At 32.1% G+C, this 20,136-nt stretch overlaps 1 protein-coding gene across 1 annotated transcript; it reads left to right on the forward strand.

Annotated features, from left to right (window-relative positions):
* The first annotated feature begins 9,285 nt into the window (after window positions 1-9,285).
* Window positions 9,286-10,290, forward strand: LOC131605058 (F-box/kelch-repeat protein At3g06240-like). Its single transcript, XM_058877457.1, has one exon. The coding sequence runs from the start codon at window positions 9,286-9,288 to the stop codon at window positions 10,288-10,290; it is 1,005 nt and encodes a 334-aa protein (XP_058733440.1).
* Window positions 10,291-20,136: the final 9,846 nt, after the last annotated feature.

The raw sequence follows: 20,136 nt of genomic DNA on the forward strand, positions 1-20,136 counted from the left end.
GTAATGAAGGAGTGAAAAGAGAGAAAATGAATATGATGTGGGATTTTATAGACACGGACTTGAAAGCAAAATGCAATGAACTTCTGAATGCAAACAGTTACATAATGCAATGAATCAATCACATTTAATGCTGGATGATGTTAGTGGAGAAAGCGTGAGATTTGAAAAGATTTGCACATTTACCTAGAGCGACATCTCATCAACTGCATGCATGCTTGTCCTTTCAGAATGAACACATGGTCATCATCTGGAATAGCTGGTGACAGCTGTTTTGCTATGTCAGAAATTCTGTATCATACTTGGACACGTGAAACGTTAGAAACAACAGTTTCAGAATATCCATAATGATTATATAAATCCAAAACATCTGATAAGAAAATAAAGCATAAATTAATCCATATATCAGATCTTCTCATAACCTCATTTTGGGCATAAATCCATATTGATGTTCGTCAGAATGAACTCAAACCTATCTTTAGCATGGGCTTTTGTAAAGAAATCAGCCCATTGATGGTCTGTATCAACAAAGTTTAAAGAAAGAACACCCTTCTAAACATAGTCCCTAATAAAGTGATGTTTAATCTCTATAAGTTTAGCCTTATAATGTAAAATAGGGTTCTTAGATAAACAGATAGCATAAGTATTATCACAGAATATAGGAATGTTACTCTCATTTATCTGATAGTCTTTTAGCTGACTTTTCTTCCTGAGCATCTGTGTACTACATCCAGTAGCAGCAACATATTCTACTTCTGTTGTAGAGAGGGCAATTATGGCTTTCTTCTTGCTATACCAGGAGATCAGGTGACTTCCCAGAAACTGACAACTTCCAGAAGTACTTTTCCTTTCAACTCTATCTCCAGCGTAATCAGCATCACAATATCCTACTAAGTTGTATTCTTCATATTTTTGTAGACTAAACCACCATTAGTAGTACCTTTCAAATACCTAAGAATTCTCTTAACAGTAGTTAAGTGAGATTCTCTAGGATCTGATTGGAATCTTGCACACAAGCATACACTGAATAAAATATCAGATCTAAAAGCAGTAATATATAGAAGAGATCCTATCATACCTCTGTAGATCTTTTGATCTACCTTCTTTCTTACCTCATCCTTACCAAATACGCACGTTGGATGCATTGGAGTCTTTGCTTCTTTGCTTCCAGACAAATTGAACTTCTTCAGAAGCTCTTTGACATATTTGGTCTGATGAACGTAGGTTCCTTCAGAAGTTTGATTGACCTGAATGACTAGGAAGTGCTTGAGTTCTCCCATCATGCTCATCTCAAACTCTGCCTGCACAGACTTAGCAAACTTCTTTCCAAGTGTAGCATTAGATGTTCCAAAAATAATATCATCAACATAAATTTGACAAATTAAAATATCCTTTTTAAAGGTTTTACAGAAGAGAGTTGTGTCCACTTTTCCTCTTGTGAAACTATTATCCAGAAGGGAAGAACTTAATTTTTCATACCAAGCTCTAGGAGCTTGCTTCAGTCCGTATAATGATTTCTTAAGTTTAAAAACATATTCTGGAGACTTAGAGTCTTCAAAACTAGGGGGTTGATGAACATATACTTCTTCATCTATATAACCATTTAAAAAGGCACTCTTAACATCCATCTGATACATAGTGATGTTATTCTGAGTGGCAAAAGAAATTAATATACGAATGGATTCTAACCTGGCCACTGGTGCAAAGGTTTCTGTATAGTCAATGCCTTACTGCTGTCTATAACCATGGGCAACCAGTCTTGCTTTGTTTCTTAGAACTTCTCCTTTCTCATTGAGTTTGTTTATGAAAACCCATTTAGTACCAATAACATTGAAACCTTTGGTTCTTGGAACCAGATCCCAAACATCATTCCTCGTGAACTAATTTAGCTCTTCTTGCATAGCCATTATCCAGTCAGCATCTTCAAGAGCTTGATCAACAGAAGTTGGCTCGATTAAAGATACTAAACCAAATTGACATTCTGCATTGTTCCTCAGAAATGCTCTTGTTCTGATGGTATCATCTTTCTTTCCAATGATCACTTCTTATGGATGAGCAGAGTTGATTCTAGAAGATCTTCTGAGTGTTGGCTCTTCAGATATTCTAAGATTTTCTAATGAAGCTGCAACTTGATCTTCTGCATCATCCTTTCTTCTGGGTTCCTCATGATCTGGATCAGAAAGATATATCTGCAAAATTCTCATTCTACTTTGGCTTTTCATTGCCAAGCTTATCATCAAATCTGATATTGATTGATTCTTCAACTATTAGCGTTTTAGTATTGTATACTCTGTAGCCTTTAGAGCATTCAGAATATCCAATAAGGAAACACTTATGAGCTTTAGAATCAAACTTATTCAGATGACGTTTAGTATTCAGAATATAACATACACATCCAAATGGATGGAAATAAGAAATGTTGGGCTTTCTGTTCTTCCACAATTCATAAGGAGTCTTATTTAGAATAGGTCTTATGGAGATTCTATTCTGAATATAACTCGCTGTGTTAATTGCTTCTGCCTAGAAATGCTTAGCCATATTGGTCTCATTAATCATGGTTCTGGCCATTTCTTGTAGAGTCCTATTCTTTCGTTCTACAAATCCATTTTGCTGTGGAGTTCTAGGACAAGAGAAATCATGGAAAATGCCATTTTCTTTGAAATTAATTTCAAAGAATATGTTCTCAAATTCACCACCATGATCACTTCTGAATTTTATGATTTTGCATTCATTCTCAGAATTGAATTTGAGTGCAGAAGTCAAAGAACACAAAATGTGACCCATCCTTGTGTTTCAAGAACTTTACCCACGTCCATCTGCTATAGTCGCCTACGACGAGTAATCCATATTTCTTCCTCTGATTGATGCTGTTTTGACTGGGCCAAAAAGATCAATGTGCAGAAGTTTTAGCGGTCTAGAGGAAGAGACAACATTTTTAGACTTGAATGCAGGTTTTGAAAACTTCCCTTTCTGACATGCTTCGCAAAGAGCATCTGATTTATATTTCAGATTAGGGATTCCTCTGACCAGATTGAGTTTGTTAATATGAGAGATCTTTCTCAAACTAGCTTGACGCAATCTTTTGTGCCAGACCACTGCTCTTCACTAACAGACAGGAGGCAAGTAACCTTTTAATTCTTAAGATCTGAAAGATCAATCTTATAAATGTTGTTCTTTCTCTTTCCTGTAAATAGGATTGATCCATCCTTCTGACTAATAGTTTTACAAGACTTTTGATTAAAGATTATGTCATAACCATTGTCACTTAATTAACTTATGGACAATAAGTTATGCGCCAATCCATCTACTACAAGAACATTAGTTATAGAGGGAGAGTTACCAATGCATATGGTTCCTGAGCTAATGATTTTTCCCTTCTGATTCCCTCCAAACTTTACTTCTCCAGAATATTTAAGTACCAGATCTTGGAACATAGACTTTCTTCCCGTCATGTGACCTGAGCATTTAGAGTCCAGGTACCATGACATGTTTTCCTTTTGAGCTGTTAAGGAGATCTACAACAGGAATAATTTTATCCTTAGGTACCCACATTCTGATGGGTCTTTTGGGGTTAGTTTTTCTCACGTTCTGTTTGAACTGAGATTTCACATAAAATTTACCATAACAAGCAAAAGAATTTTTCTTTGTGTGTGTAATGTGGAAACTCTTAGAGTGAGATGTGTGTTTTATATCATGAGAATGACTATATTTAAACTGCTCATGCAGAGGTTATACTTTATGATCATTTCATCAACAAGCTCTACTTTATATGGGACTTCACCCTCAAAGCCTATGCATATATCTTGTTTCCACTCACACCATATATCATAAAGGCTAGCTGGCTTCTGCATATACCTCTAGATAGAAACTTCCTAAAGCTCAAGTCATATTCTTTCAGAATATCATTTGTGCTTGGAATAGACTTTTCTGAATCTCAAAATGTTTCAACATCTTTAGTCAATTTTAAAACTTTTTCTTTCGATTTAGAATTTTCCATTTCAAGTCTCTTAGTTTAAATGCAAAGAGTTTTCTCAACTTTTTGTATTTGATACTAAGTTGACTCTTGATTTCCAGAAGTTCTGAGAGACTAGAAACAAGCTCTTCTCTAAAAATTTTAGAGAATACCTCTTTAGAGTCTAAGTCTGATGTAGATTATGAGTCTCCATTAATAGTTGCCATCAAGGCTAAGTTGACCTGCTCATCTTCAGAGTCTAACTCTTGATCATAAGTATCTGAGTCATCCCAGGTAGCCATAAGACCTTTCTTCTTTTTAAATATTTTCTTTGGCTTTTCCCTCTGAAGCTTTGAACTTTCATTCTTGTAGTGTCCAGGATCATTGCATTCGTAGCAGACAACTTTCTTCTTGCCAGATCTTCTGTGCTCAGAAGATTCTCCCTTTTCAGATCTTTTGAATCTTTTATATCTTCTCTGTTTGGTTTTACAGAGTTGATTTACTCTTCTAGATATGAGAGACAATTCATCCTCTTCTTCAGATTCTGACTCATCAGATCTTTCTTCTTCAGCCTGAAAATCGTTAGTGCATTTTTTATTATTCGATTTCAAAGCAATAGACTTCCCTTTCTTTTGAGGTTCATTTACGTCTAACTCAATCTCGTGACTTCTCAAGGCACTTATCAGCTCTTCGAGAGACACCTCATTCAGATTCTTGGCAATCTTGAAGGCAGTCACCATGGGTCTCCATCTTCTGGGTAAGCTTCTGATGATCTTTTTTACATTATCAACTTTGGTGTAGCCTTCTGGGTAAGCAGTCAGAGTCTAGAATCTTGAAAACATTGCTTCAATGTTCTCGTCTTCCTCCATCTTGAACGCTTCATATTTCTGGCTGAGAGCCAGGGCCCTTTTCTCCTTTACTTGAGCATTTCCCTCATGAGTCACCTTTAGATATTCAAAGATGTCATGAGCTTTTTATCTATTTCTTATCTTCTCATACTCAGCATGAGAGATAACATTCAGCAGAATAGTTCTTGACTTATGATGATTCTTGAACATTTTCTTTTGGTCATCACTCATGGCTTGTCTTGTGAGCTTGACTCCTTCAGCAGAAACTGGATATATGTAACCATCCAACACTAGATCCCATAAGTCACCATCTTGACAAAGAAATTAACTTTCGAGTCTATCTTTCTAATACTCAAAATTTTCCCCATCAAAGACAGGTGGTCTATTGTAACCATTGAAGCTACTGCTTCCATTGTTTGTTGTTTTGATAAACAGGAGTAGAAGTAGTTGTTGTTCCAACCATTTTGTTTTTTTCTCCCTAAATCTTTTATCTAACACGGTTAAGTGCTTTCACTTAGAACCGGCGCTCTGATGCCAATTGAAGGATAGAAAAACACTTAGAAAGGGGGGATTGAATAAGTGTAACTTAAAACTTGGCAGATAAAATATTGAAAACAATGATTTTTATCCTGGTTCGTTGTTAACCAAACTACTCCAGTCCACCCTTTTAGAGTGATTTAGAACTCTCTCTAAGTCTTCTAAAGTCTACAAATCACAACTTGATCACTCTATGAATTCCTTTACAATCAATGTAAAATAAATCTTACAAGAGTTTAAATTGCTTCTTGAAAAGCTGTAATCACCAAGTGATATTTCTCTTAAGTTCTAATACTTAACACTCACTAAGATATTACAAATTTGTGAGGTTAAAGATGAAGTTCTTCTTTTCTTTTCACAATTTCAGTTTGACGGCGTTTTTGTTCTTTTGTGCAAAAGTTGTATTATGCTTCTGAATCATAACTTCTATATATAGGCGCTGAGGAAATGTGACCGTTGGGAGCAATGGTTAACGATATATATATATATATATATATATATATATATATATATATATATATATATATATATATATATATATATATATATATATATATATATATATATATATATAGGACGTATCAAATGAGAACTTTGGTAATTATAAGAACTGAGAACTTTTAATAACAACCGTACAATTTAAAATCAATGTCCTGAAGCATTAATATATATATATGAGGAGGGTTATATTGACTCTAAGAGTAAGTTATAATAACTTACTCCACATCTTGACCATTAATTATTTTCAATCTAATGGTTAAAAATAATAAGTCATTAAATGTGGAAAGAGAAAACTATTCCTTATTATTTTTAACCATTAAATTGAAAATAATTAATGGTCAAGATGTGGAGTAAGTTATTATATCTTGGTTATTGTGAGAAATAAGAACAATTAATCCTGACCATTAAATTTTGATTCAATATAATTAATGGATTAGATTGAAATCCGATTCTATAGTCCTCTTTAATGGTCATCACCAAAATCAATTTATAATATATTTTAAGAAACAAAATATTTGATACTTTTTGAAAATAACAATAATCAATTAAAAATAATTCATACTCCCTCCATTCCTATTTATAAGTAAATTTTGACTTTTTTGATTCATTGTACAAATGATGTATTTAGACTCTATATAGGTTAGATACATCAATTATTCAATGAATCTAAAAAATTAAAATTTGCTTATAAATAAGAATGGAGGGAGTATTTATTATATTTGTAATTCAATTAATAAAAATTACATATTTATTATCATTGTATTCAAAAATTAAAATTATCATATATCAATCAAAATCCTAATATAATTATATATAAATCAAAATTAATAATAAAATTAAAATACTCATATATTATTTTTGTATAAGAACAATTAATATTACTATATATTATTCAAAAAATTGTATAAAAGATATATGTGTTGCCTATTGAATTATTAGTAACTTTTATATAAATCATATATGGATTGATTTCTTTTTCTAAAGTCTTATATAATTGTAACTTATATTTTTTTCCAAAATAATTTACGTTATATTTTAAGAAATAAAATATTATATTTGTTTAATTTTAAAAAACAAATCATATATATATATATATATATATATATATATATATATATATATATATATATATATAAAGAGAAATAGAATCACGTAAAAGAAAATAAATATTTGTATTTTATCCTTTTTGTTTAAATAAAAGAGATTATAAAATAAAATATGATATTTCAAATGAATAAACAAATAGTAAAATACACCCTGTATAAAAAACAAATACTAAAAGACAAGTGAAGATATGGCGAATTAATGTCTCTTCTAATATAAGACTTCCTATACTTTACTTTTAGTTTACTAGAAAAAAGAAAAAAAGGAAAGTTCTTTAAGTAAAATATCATTTGATTTTTAGAAGAAAAATATCATAAAATGAGTTATATAGTTTTTATGAGGGATAAAATTGATATTCACTCAAAAGAAAAATAGAACCTTTAAAAAAGATAGTAATTATTTTTTTTTTTCTTTTATTTATTTATATTTAAGTGAAATAGATTGAAAAATAAAATCTAATAAAGTGAATGCATAAATAAATTACTAAAGGAATGAGATAAATAAGGAAATGAAGAATCGAAATTATTAATTTTACTTATTATTTGAAATTTGCATACATAATTTTTTTTCTTTATATAATGTTACATAAACAGCTATAAAATGAGAAGAAAATATACTAAGAAAATAAATAAAAATAAAACCATTCAAGAGAAAATAAGATATTTTATCTATTCCCCTCTTTTTATTTCTTTCATTTATTTTTATTTAAATGAAATAGATTGTAAAATAAAGTCTAATATTGTGAATGTATAAATAAATTACTAAAAAGAATGAGATAAATAAATAATCCAAATTATTAATGTTAGTTATTATTTAAAGTTTGTATACAAAATTTTTTAAATGTAGTTTTAGCCCCTCAAATTTCTCAATCATTTGATTTTGGTCCCTATGTTTTAATTGTTTAATTTTGGCCCCTTTTTATAATCGTTTGATTTTGGCCTCCCAAGTTTCAATGGCTTGATTTTGGCCTTTTAAGTTTGTCCCCCTTTGTATTTGATATTTCCCTAATAACATGTAGACTAAATTTTTTGTTTTGTTTTTTCTCTTTTATTTATTTTTTATTTTTTAAATTTTCTTCTCTACAATTTTATTTTTCTTCTCTTTTTAATAGTTAAACTTTAAATGTAATATTTAAAAATTTTAAAAATTTTATTCAGTTTAGAATATACTGACAAATATGAAATATCTCTTGTAAAAAATTAAAATTCTATATGACTAATAGGATTGCTAAACTTTGAGACCTTTTGCTTAACCATTATGGAGTTATTGGCCAAAGAGTTTGTTATTTTAATTAGGTAGTGGTCTATTTTATTTTGTTAAAATAATTTGTTATTACGCATAAGTTGAATGAAATATTTAAGATATTTTAAATATTATTTTCAAAGTTTAACTATTAAAAACATAAAAAAATTAAATTGTAGAGAAGAAAATTTAAAAAAAGAAAAGAAAAGGGAAAAGCAAAAAAAAAAAAAAACTCTACATGTCATTAGGGGACTATCAAATGCAACAGGTGATAAACTTGAAGGACCAAAATCAAGCAATTAGAACTTGAAGGGCCAAAATAAAGCAATTACAAAATTTGGAGAACAAAACCAAACAATTGTAACATGTGAGACTAAAATCAAACAATTGAGAAATTTGGGGGGCAAAACTGGATTTAAGCCTAAATAATATAATGTTACATAAACAACTACTAAAGGGAGAAGAAAATATACCAAGAGAATAAACAAAAATATAATCATTCAAGAAAAAATAAGATATTAAATATTAAATATATATATTTTAATAAATTATGTTATAAATAGGGAAATGTAGAATCCTTATTATTAATATTAATAAAATGAGAAAAAAAAGATATAATCTCTTACTTTCTATTAAATGGTTCGATTTTAATGTGATAAATGAGGAAAAGTAGAATCCTTATTACTTATATCAATTCTTATTTAAGACTTGTCTACATTATTATTTTTCTCATTCACCATTTTACTTTCTCTCACAAAACATTCTTTCCTCCTCTTACATCTCACTTCTTACCCATCACATAACCCAGAAAATCTTCAAAATCTTCAAACTTTCGTCGTACTCACATGCCCACAAACACCCAAAAAATCTTCAAGATCTCCATATATTCTTGAAGACCATCAAACCCTCATAAATATCCAGAAAATCTTTAAGATCTCCAAACATTATTTATTGATGATGGAGAAATGTATGAATGAAAAGGTAAGGAGTTACGTACCAGATGATCTTGTATTTTGTATTCTATCAAAACTCCCTTTAAAATCTTTGAAGCGATTTACGTGCGTACGCAAAACATGGTCTGTTTTATTTGAAAACCCCACTTTCATGAACAAGTTCCGCACTGATTTTTTATCTATTCCCCACTCTTACTACAATGATACTTCCCTCCTCCTACAACACAAGTATGTTTATGAGTCTGATTATGATACAACTTGTGTCTCTTTGAATTTACTTTCTGGTGAGAGGTATCAAAATAGAGTCAAATTAGACTTTCCAAATCCATTTAAAGAAGAGGAACCTCAATTTCAAATTTTGTATTCGGGTAGTATTACTGGAATTTTCTGTCTTCAATCCATCAACTCATCCGAAGATATTGTATTGTGGAATCCAACTACTAATGAATTCAAAGTGCTTCCTCACAGCTATATTTACTCTGTGCGGCCTTATGGCACTTTCATGCCAATTTTTGGATTTGGCTATGACCCTGTTAATGACGACTATAAGATTATTAGGAATGCACATTATCCAAGAGAAATAGCCCGTTATCCCGTATGGGAGATTTATAGTCTACGACGTAACTTATGGAGGAAAATTGATATTGATTTTCCTTATTGCTTTTGGAACAATGATGGACTCTACATGGATGGAATATGTCACTGGCTTTACAAATGCTTTGATAATGGTGAATATTACTTGGTGTCATTTTATTTGAGCAATGAGGTGTATATTACAACATTCATACCATTAGACATAATTTTCGAAGACAAAGACAAATATGTGGTGGCTAGAAGGTTGTTGATGCTAAATGGGTCTGTTGCTTGTTTTACTGGGTACGAGTACGCTGATAAAACTACATTTCACATATCATTTTTAGGAGAAATCGGGGTGAAAGAATCTTGGACTAAACTTTTTGTTATTGAACTTGGTCCCAAAATTTTTCCTATTGGCGTGGGAATGAATGGCGATATATTCTTCGAAAACTTAGATGAAGAACTAGTCTACTTTAATTTATGTACACAAATGAAAGTGAAGCTTGGTTGTGTTGAAAGAATGTCAGATTCTACTGAAGTAATTATTTATAAGAAAAACCTTCATTCGTTTGAAAATTAAATCATTAGTTTGTTTACATGTGGTTATTATTGTATCATAAAAAGAAGTTTTTAGATACCCATATCATAATGTAATCATGAAGTGTATCAAAATGATCAATATTATAATTAAAGTCTATTATCTTTATATTTAGAAATTGCCTGGCTTTTATTTCAATTGTTGGAATAACTTATGTTTGATTGAAAATGATAATCTAACCGAATCTGATATTTAAATAAAATTTATTTTATTTCAATTTAAATATCTTTTACTATTAATAACTTTGTACTTTAACTTTTTCTGAGGTATAGTTCTGGGAGACATTTGTCAAACCTTTGAAATGAAATGCTTTTGAAGATTTTTATCATTAATTTTTGTTATTATTGAATTTTTTTATAATTGAACTAAAAAATGCTAATATATATTCCCTCTATTCCTATTTATAAAATAACAAAAAAATAAAAAATAAAATAGAATCCTATGATGGCCTACCTTACATCTGTCTCCAGTCCTCAATGACTAAAATTACGAAAGTTGATAATTTGATACTCTAATTCATCCTTGTCTTTAATGAAATGAGATGTTTTCTACCACCAAAAACTGAAATCGATGATCCTGATTAGCGAGCCTATCTACACACTAGTTACCTTGTCTACAAATAAGAGTGAAATTCTTTTTTAACTGAATATTCTTGTAATTAATCTATTTGTTACGAAGATTCTATGGCGTTAAACCCTCGTTCATGATGCACTGAAGACCTATCTAGAAATCATTCTTAATTCAGATGTTTGACCACACTCTATAATGGTGTATTTTTAACAAGAATGTTGTGATGGTCAAACGGTGAAGCTTTATTTTAACCAAACATAGTTTGAACCGTTATGTTTAGTTAGTAAATAAAATCATATTGTACGAAATAGTTTTAGAATTGTACCAAAACTTAATCGAACCAAACCGAAAATTTAATCAAACCGCACATAAATTGAAAATGAAAAGTACTAAAAACATGTTTTAAAATTTTTATTCAAAAAGTTTTAAAAGTAGTTTAATATTTTGGTTCTTTAATAAATGATTAGATTTGAAAAAATTGTCTTCTAACAATTTAGTATGATTTGAAAATTCTAAACGATATACTAAATTGAAACATTTTAGTTTACATTTAGTAAATTTTTATTATAGTTTAGTTCATTTTAGTTCAATATTTTTACTAAGTGTAACACGAACGTTTCTAATAAAAACACTTTACATGTAGAATAGATATACAAAAAAATATGCTTGCATGGTCTAAATTTTTGTTAAAATATCTTTCTATGCCATTTTCCAAATTTTCTATTGCAAAATAATTTTACTATGAAAAACACAATTAGAAAATAGGTATTTTACACTAAAAAAAAAAAAAAAAGGGATTTACAACACATGAGTTGTGACACTTACCCAAAAACTATCCTAATCCTTTATCAACGACAGTTTTTGCGGCTGTAAGAGCCAACTCCCGTTTGTTTTTTGTTATATGAACACAAAATATATAGAATCCTTTTGGTGGAAGGTACAAGTCACATTTTATATCCTATAACGGTTACAAGAACCGACCTCGCTCAAATTCTTTGACCGTTCTCCACCAGCCACCATATTCCTCCTATATACGTATTTTTCAATTCCCGCGGCTATGATTTCCAAATTCTATCGCATTTTCATTTTCTGTCAAAATCAAAACCCTTGTACTTTATCCATCCAAACTGAAACCATATTTCTTTTTCTAACCTAAAATTTCTAAACTTTCAGGATCTATCGAATCTCATAATTGGAAAATCATTCTTCTCGCAATCTCATATGCATAAATTTTGTTTTGATGTGGGGATTTAGGGTTTGTTTGTTTTAATGCCCATGAAATCATTTGTTGATTATGTTTGTTTTGATTTTGGGATTTAAATTTTGTTCCTTTATTTTCAAACTACTAATACTTCTGTTCTGGACTAGGCCGAGCAGGCCTAACACTTACTTTTGGACCGAGCAGGCCCAAGACCCTTGGCTAGCTAAATAGGCCCATTCTGCTTGGGCCCCATTCCCAGTTACCGTTACAAACTGGCCACGTAAAAAACCCACGTGGATTACACTATACCGAAGGATTCAGTCAACCACTTCTGAACCCTACGCCACGCTCACCCAGAACGTGAGCCACATGCTGACTCAGCCCTAATATAGGGTGTTCTGATAGTTTCCTAGCACGTGACCTCCAATTGGATTTGGCCCAATTAGGGGACTATTAAACAGCTATAAAATAATGTTACATAAACAGCTATAAAAGGAAGAAGAGAATATACCAAGAGAATAAAGAAAAATAGAATCATTCAAGAAAAAATAATATATTTTATATATATTTTTTAATAAATTATGTTATAATTGGGGAAATGTAGAATCCTTATTATTAATATCAATAAAATGAGAAAAAAAAGATAAAATCTCTTATTTTCTTTTAAATGGTTCGATTTTAATGTGATAAATGAGGAAAAGTAGAATCCTTGTTATTTATATCAATTCTTATTTAAGTCTTGGTCTACATTATTTATTTAAGACCCTGTTAATGACGACTATAAGATTATTAGGAATGCACATTATCCAAGAGAAATATCTCGTAATCCCGCATGGGAGATTTATAGTCTACGGCGTAACTTATGGAGGAAAATTGACACTGATTTTCCTTATTGCTTTTGGGACAATGATGGACTCTACATGGATGGAATATGTCACTAGTTTTACAAATGCTTTGATAATGGTGAATATTACTTGGTGTCATTTTATTTGAGCAATGAGGTGTATATTACAACATTCATACCATTAGACATAATTTTCGAAGACAAAGACAAATATGTGGTGGCTAGAAGGTTGTTGATGCTAAATGGACTTGTTGCTTATTTTACTGGGTATGAGTATGATGATAAAACTACCTTGCACATATCATTTTTAGGAGAAATCGGGGTGAAAGAATCTTGACTAAACTTTTTGTTATTGAACTTGGTCCCAAAATGTTTCCTATTGGCGTGGGAATGAATGGCGAAACATTCTTCCTAAACTTAGATGAAGAACTAGTCTACTTTAATTTATGTACACAAATGAAGGTGGAGCTTGGTTGTGTTGAAAGAATGTCAGATTCTACTGAAGTAATTATTTATAAGAAAAATCTTCATTCGTTTGAAAATTAAATCATTTGTTTGTTTACATGTGGTTATTACTGTATCATAAAAAGTAGTTTTTAGATACCCATATCATAGTATAATCATGAAGTGTATGAAAATGATCAATATTATAATTAAAGTCTATTATCTTTATATTTAAAAATTGCCTGGCTTTTATTTCAATTGTTGGAATAACTTATGTTTGATTGAATATGATAATCTAACCGAATCCGATATTTAAATTAAATTTATTTTATATAAATTTAAATATCTTTTACTATTAATGACTTTGTACTTGAACTTTTTATGAGGTATAATTATGGGAGACATTTATTAAACCTTTGAAATGAAATGCTTTTGAAGATTTTTATCATTAATTTTTGTTATTATTGACTTTTTTATTTGAATTTTTTTATAATTGAACTAAAAACTGCTAATATATATTCCCTTTGTTCCTATTTATAAAATAACAAAAAAAATAACAAAAAATCAAATCCTATGATGGCTTACTCTTACCAAAGATTTCAATTTTCCTATATTTAGAAAGACTAAGAAGAGACGAAAAAGAGAGCTTGGTCGAAGACGGTTCGACACAAACTCTAACAACACTCCGTCGAAACAAACCTTTATAAATTGCACGTTTAACTTTAGAAATTGCAAGTATCAAAAGTCTAGCTTCTAAGGCTAGTCGAAGGGGCGGGAAAAAGAATTGGCAGTTGTTGGCAGTTTTACATGCTGAGACACGTGGTGAAGTTCTGTGTAAAATCTTGTGCTTTGTGGTACACGTGTCGTCAAGGGGTCAAGCAATTGCCGGAAGCAGTTATTTTGGAACGCCTATTTAAGAAGAAGAATGTAATCATATTAGGGGTCCATAATTTATACACTTTATGATAAACTCAATCTCTGTAAGTACAAACCTATATTCACCAAGGTGTTTTTGATTCATGGCAAACACCACAAGTGAACTAACAACAAAGGCACAAGTGAATGACTCAAGGAAAAGCAAGTATCGGCAAGCCAAGACAATGTAGGTCGACCTACCCTATGTCTAGGTCAACCTATAAACCTCAAATTACTTAGAATGTGGTTTTGCATCAACTAGGTCGACCTAGTACATCATTTGGTCGACTCAAATTAAGGCAGACAAAGAAGAATACAAAATGCCACTGTTAGGTCGACCCGCTTATCTTCCTAGGCCGACCTAAACTGAAGAGATTTGCACACCTCATTGTTAGGTCGACTCACCAACACTCCTATGTCGACCTAAAAGTAAGAAAAGTCCTAAGAACACATTTCAACTGATTTTAGGTCAACGCAAACCTCCATCAGGTCGACCTAACTGGGAACAATTTCAACCTAACTAAATCTGCTCCTGTTAGGTCGACCTAATCAATGAAACAGGTCGACCTACCTTCACAAAAACGCCAAAATTGTATGTTTGCTCTGCATCAACACACCAGCTCCCATATATAATGTTTTCTGTCAATTATTGAGTTTCCAACTCCAACAACTGAAAGATACACAAAGGCTTCTCATATTCATTCTTCTTCTCAACTCCAACACAATTAAACACAATCATTCTTGCGTTGAGGGTTTGCAATCAAGTTCGATAACGTCCATAGAAAGGAATTGAAGGTTCCTAGTGGGTGAAGATTTATGGGCTTTTTGGGGGGTTTTATCAAGAGGCTTCATCAAAGATTCAGTTGAGTGTGAAGATTGAAGAACAAGGGTTCAAGCAATTCAAAACACTGTAGAAGGGGAATCAAAGTGAAGCTCTTGGAAGACCTAGATCTGGCTCAAAATTAAGGGGAAGAAGATTCAAAGGATCAACATATTCGGTTTATCGTTAATCGCTTTGTTATCTTCTTTGTATAAACTGTTTTCAATCATAATGAAAGACATCCCAATTCCCGTTTGGAATTGGGGGCAGATGTAGTCGTAGCGAGGACGATCGACGAACTGCCTGAACAAATATCGTGTTCTTATTGCTTTTATCTTTTCATTTACATTCTGTTCGTATCTGGTTATAATTGCAAATTGATCAACGGTTCAAGTGTTAAAATTGTGTATTAATAGTTTTCATAAACATCACAATTCACCACACATTGAATCACAATCAATTTGGATATTATCACCAAGTGTTTGTCTTTTTGCTTCATCCATTATCAAAGCATTGCAAACAAAGTTTATCAAATTAGAAGTTAATCGATTTTCATTAGTGCAACGAATTGATTCGATAACCTATCCTTTCATTGTTAATCCCAATCATTTTGTGGTTTTATCACATATACAACCTTTTCAATAGCGGTTTGGAATAGACGCGAGTCAATCCCGAATCTCTTTCGCTTAAGTTTGAAATAATTCCGAAAAACTCTGAGAGATCTATTCACCCCCTCTAGATCTTTAAGCCAAGCGTATAATAAGTGGCATCAAGAGCTCTGGTTAATTCCGTGCTACGTGAAACACTTATTGGAAAGATGGCTTCCAGACCTAAAGGGGCTCACAATAGAGCACCAGTTTTCAACGGTGAAAACTATGGCTATTGGAAGGATTGTATGTGCGTTCATATCAATGCCATTGATAGGAACATCTTGACAGCAATTGTCAATGGTCCCTTTCAAATTACCATGACAAATGCAGCTGGTGTCGTTGTTCCAAAACCAGAAAATACTTGGGATGCTGAAGATGAAAAGAGATATGGATACGATTGGAAAGCGAGAAACATTCTAATCTCAGCTCTAGGAGTTGATGAATACTATCGTGTTTCCCATTGTAGATCCGCTAAAACTATGTGGGACACATTGCAAGTTGTCCATGAGGGAACGGATGATGTCAAACTAGCTAGAATCAATAAGTTAACTCAAGAGTTCGAACTCTTTCACATGGAAGATGGTGAATCCATCGAAAACATGCAAAAGAGATTCGTACATTTGAAAAATCGTTTAAATTCTCTTGATAGACCTGTTTCCAATGCAGTTGCTACTAACAAAATCTTGAGATGTTTAAACAGGGAATGGCAACCCAAGGTTACGGCAATAAAGGAAGCAAATGATCTAAATACCTTAGACATCACTACTCTCTTTGGTAAACTGGAAGGACATGAACAACATCTTAAATTCCTTGACATGCATGAGAAAAGGGCAAAGAAAGATAAGAACATGGAGAAAGAGGTAGAGAAGAAGTCAATAGCTCTAAAAGCTCCAAGACCTCAAAGCAAGAGCTAGAGGATAGTGATACAAGTGATGATGAAGACTCCTATGATGAGGAAATGGGACTGTTTGTGCGAAGGTACAACAAATACCTAAAGAAAAATGGAGCAAAACATTCCGACAAAGGCTTGATCAACTATACAAAGCAATCAAACAAGTTCAAACAAGATGAGAATAACAAAGGAAAAATCAAAGGTCCTTTTTTCAATTGTGGCAAAGTTGGTCATTACAAACCGGATTGTCCATACATTAAGAAGGAGAAAGAAAAGATTCAAAGCAAAGGTCATAACAAATCTAGAAGAGCCTACATAGCATGGGAAAGTGATTCATCTAGTGAAAGCTCATCAAGCGATGAAGAAGAATCGAAAAACTTATGTCTTATGACTCATCAACACAAGAAAAAGAAACGTGTAAGTCACCATAAACCCAAACTTGTAGATAAGGTATCTCATTCTCAATTAAAACTTTCTTTTGAAGAATTACATAGAGACGCAATTGAAGCTTTCAAACTTTTGGCCTCAAACAAGAAAATCTTTTCATATCTTGAATCAAAAGTTGAGAAAACCGGAAAGGATATGGAAGCTTTAAAACAATCTATGCTAGATACTCAAAAGGATAAAGTTGAGATAGATCCTACATCATGGTTTGGTTGTGAGACATGTCATATTTGGCAAAAAGAAGTAAGAGATCTAAAAGCCAAATTAGATAAGGCTCTACAACCAAAAGTGACATTTGCGATTGATCCGAATAAGTTCAAAAGATTGTATACTCCTTTATATAGTAAATACACTTTTGTACCAAAAGTGTCAACTAGCAAAACAGCATATTCTCATCATATTACCTGTCACTATTGTTGCAAAAAAGGTCATACCATTGAAAAATGCAGATTTAGGAGGATTTTGGTTCCTAAAGGAGTATTCCAATGGTTGCCTAAGTGCAACAATTTATGTACTCACTATCAAGGACCCAATGAAAATTGGGGACCTCCCTCTCTAAATTAATTTTGAAGGAAAAGTGTCTTGACATTGCCGAAAGGTTGTGGTTCCTTGATAGCGGATGTTCAAGACACATGACGGGAGACATGTCACTTTTTGTTGAGTTTCACGCAAAGAAAAAGGGGTATGTCACCTATGGAGACAACAATCGGGGAGCTATACTTGGTAAAGGAAGTGTAGGTAAACCCTCTACCATAACTATAACTGATGTATTGCTAGTAGAAGGTCTTAAACATAACCTCTTAAGTATAAGTCAATTGTGCGACAAAGACTTTAAAGTAACTTTTACAAATTCTGTTTGCACAATAGAACATATTAAGAAAAGAGACATTATGTTTAATGGCTTAAGAGTAAACAACATCTATATGCTAAACTTGGACGAAGTATCTAAGTCAAGTACCATGTGTCTCATTGCTCTAGGCGAAGACTCATGGCTTTGGCATAGACGCCTCGCTCACATAAATTTTGACTTACTTAATAAGGTTGTCACAAAAGACTTAGTAATCGGCTTACCAAAAATAAAGTTTTCAAAGGATCATCTATGTAATGCTTGTCAAAAGGGGAAGCAAACAAAAACCTCTTTTAAATCAAAAAACGTGGTTTCAACATCACGTCCTCTTGAACTCCTTCACATGGATCTCTTTGGCCCTTCAAGGACTAAAAGCATAGGTGGAAACATTTATGGTTTTTTCATTGTCGATGATTACTCTAGATTTTGTTGGACAATCTTCCTACCTAGTAAGGATCAAACTTTTCCAGCTTTCACTCAATTTGCAAGGTTATGTCAATAAAATGAACACTAAAATAGTTGCAATTCGAAGTGATCACGGTGGAGAATTTGAAAACTATCTTTTTGAAAAATACTGTGATAAACATGGAATTGAACATAACTTTTCAGCTCCTAGAACACCACAACAAAACAAAATGGTTGAACCTAAAAATCGTGTTCTAGAGGAGTTGGCAAGAACAATGCTCAATGAGGGTAATCTACCCAAATATTTCTGGGCTGATGCTATTAACACTGCATGTTATGTTTTGAATAGGATACTAATACGTCCTATACTAAACAAAACACCATATGAACTATTAAAGGGTAGAAAAACAAATGTGTCACATCTCCACGTATTCGGTTGCAAATGTTTTGTGTTAAATTACGGTAAGGATAACCTTGGGAAATTCGATGCTAAAGCTGACGAAGGCATATTTCTTGGTTACTCTTAAACTAGTAAAGCATATAGGATTTACAACAAAAGGTTACTTATAGTTGAAGAGTCAGTTCATGTGTCCTTTGATGAATCTTATGCAAAATATGTCGAGAAAGGTATATCTTTTGATAGTGAAGGCCCATCTACTGACGACATTATCAAAGATAAGGAAGACGAAAGTGAAAGTGTTGTGAAGAAAGATGCTGAGAAAGAGAAAGATGAGTCTCATGATAATGTTGAAAAAGAAAGCATCTCAAACAACAAAGAACTTCCTAAGGCCTGGACAAACATAAAGGATCGTCCAATTGACAACATAATAGGGGACATCTCAAAGGGCGTCACAACACGCTCCAAGATAAGTAACTTTTGTCATCATTTTGCATTTGTTTCACAAGTTGAGCCGAAAAACGCTAAGGACAAATTACTTGATGAGCATTGGCTTATGGCCATGCAAGAAGAATTAAACCAATTTAAACGGAATGATTTTTTGTGACCTTGTCCCTCATCCGGGAGATCATCAAGTAATCGGTACTAGATGGGTTTTTCGTAACAAACTTGATGAAAACGGAGTTATTACTAGAAACAAAGCTAGATTAGTTGCTCAAGGTTACAATCAAGAGGAAGGTATTGATTATGAAGAGACGTACGCTCCCGTAGCAAGTCTCGAAGCTATTCTTCTCTTACTTGCTTATGCTTATTCAAAAGAATTTAAACTATTTCAAATGGATGTCAAAAATGCCTTTCTAAATGGCTATATCAATGAAGAGGTCTATGTAGCTCAGCCACCCGGATTTGAAAATTACAAGTACCCAACTCATGTTTATAAGTTGAAACGTGCGTTATACGGTCTCAAACAAGCCCCTAGGGCTTGTGTCATACCCCAAAATTTGCCCACACTTTTAAAAAAATTCAAAACAATTTTTAAATTTGAGTTTTATAAAAATCTTGGGTTCATTTACATTGACATCCTGAATTTTACAAATATTCAATTTAAAATCTACTTTAAAAATATAATAGTTTATACTTAAATTGTTATATTTTAATAAATAGAAAAATGTTTGCCTATGCCTCATACACTTTCAATTGGCTTTTTATTTCAAATAAATAACATAGCATAATTGGTTAGGGAGTAAGACTTGCAAACAAAAGGTCACGGGTTCAATTCTCGCTTGGTGCATTTTCATGTTTTTTTTAACTTTTTTATCAGTTTTTTTGCACATGAACGTACCTGGACAAAAGCACGTCCAGGTTCTCAATCTTGGTCATCAAGGAAGGTCCATGGGCC

The sequence above is a fragment of the Vicia villosa genome, linkage group LG5 (genome assembly GCF_029867415.1).
Source record: "Vicia villosa cultivar HV-30 ecotype Madison, WI linkage group LG5, Vvil1.0, whole genome shotgun sequence".
In the NCBI taxonomy this organism is placed as follows: Eukaryota; Viridiplantae; Streptophyta; class Magnoliopsida; order Fabales; family Fabaceae; genus Vicia; species Vicia villosa.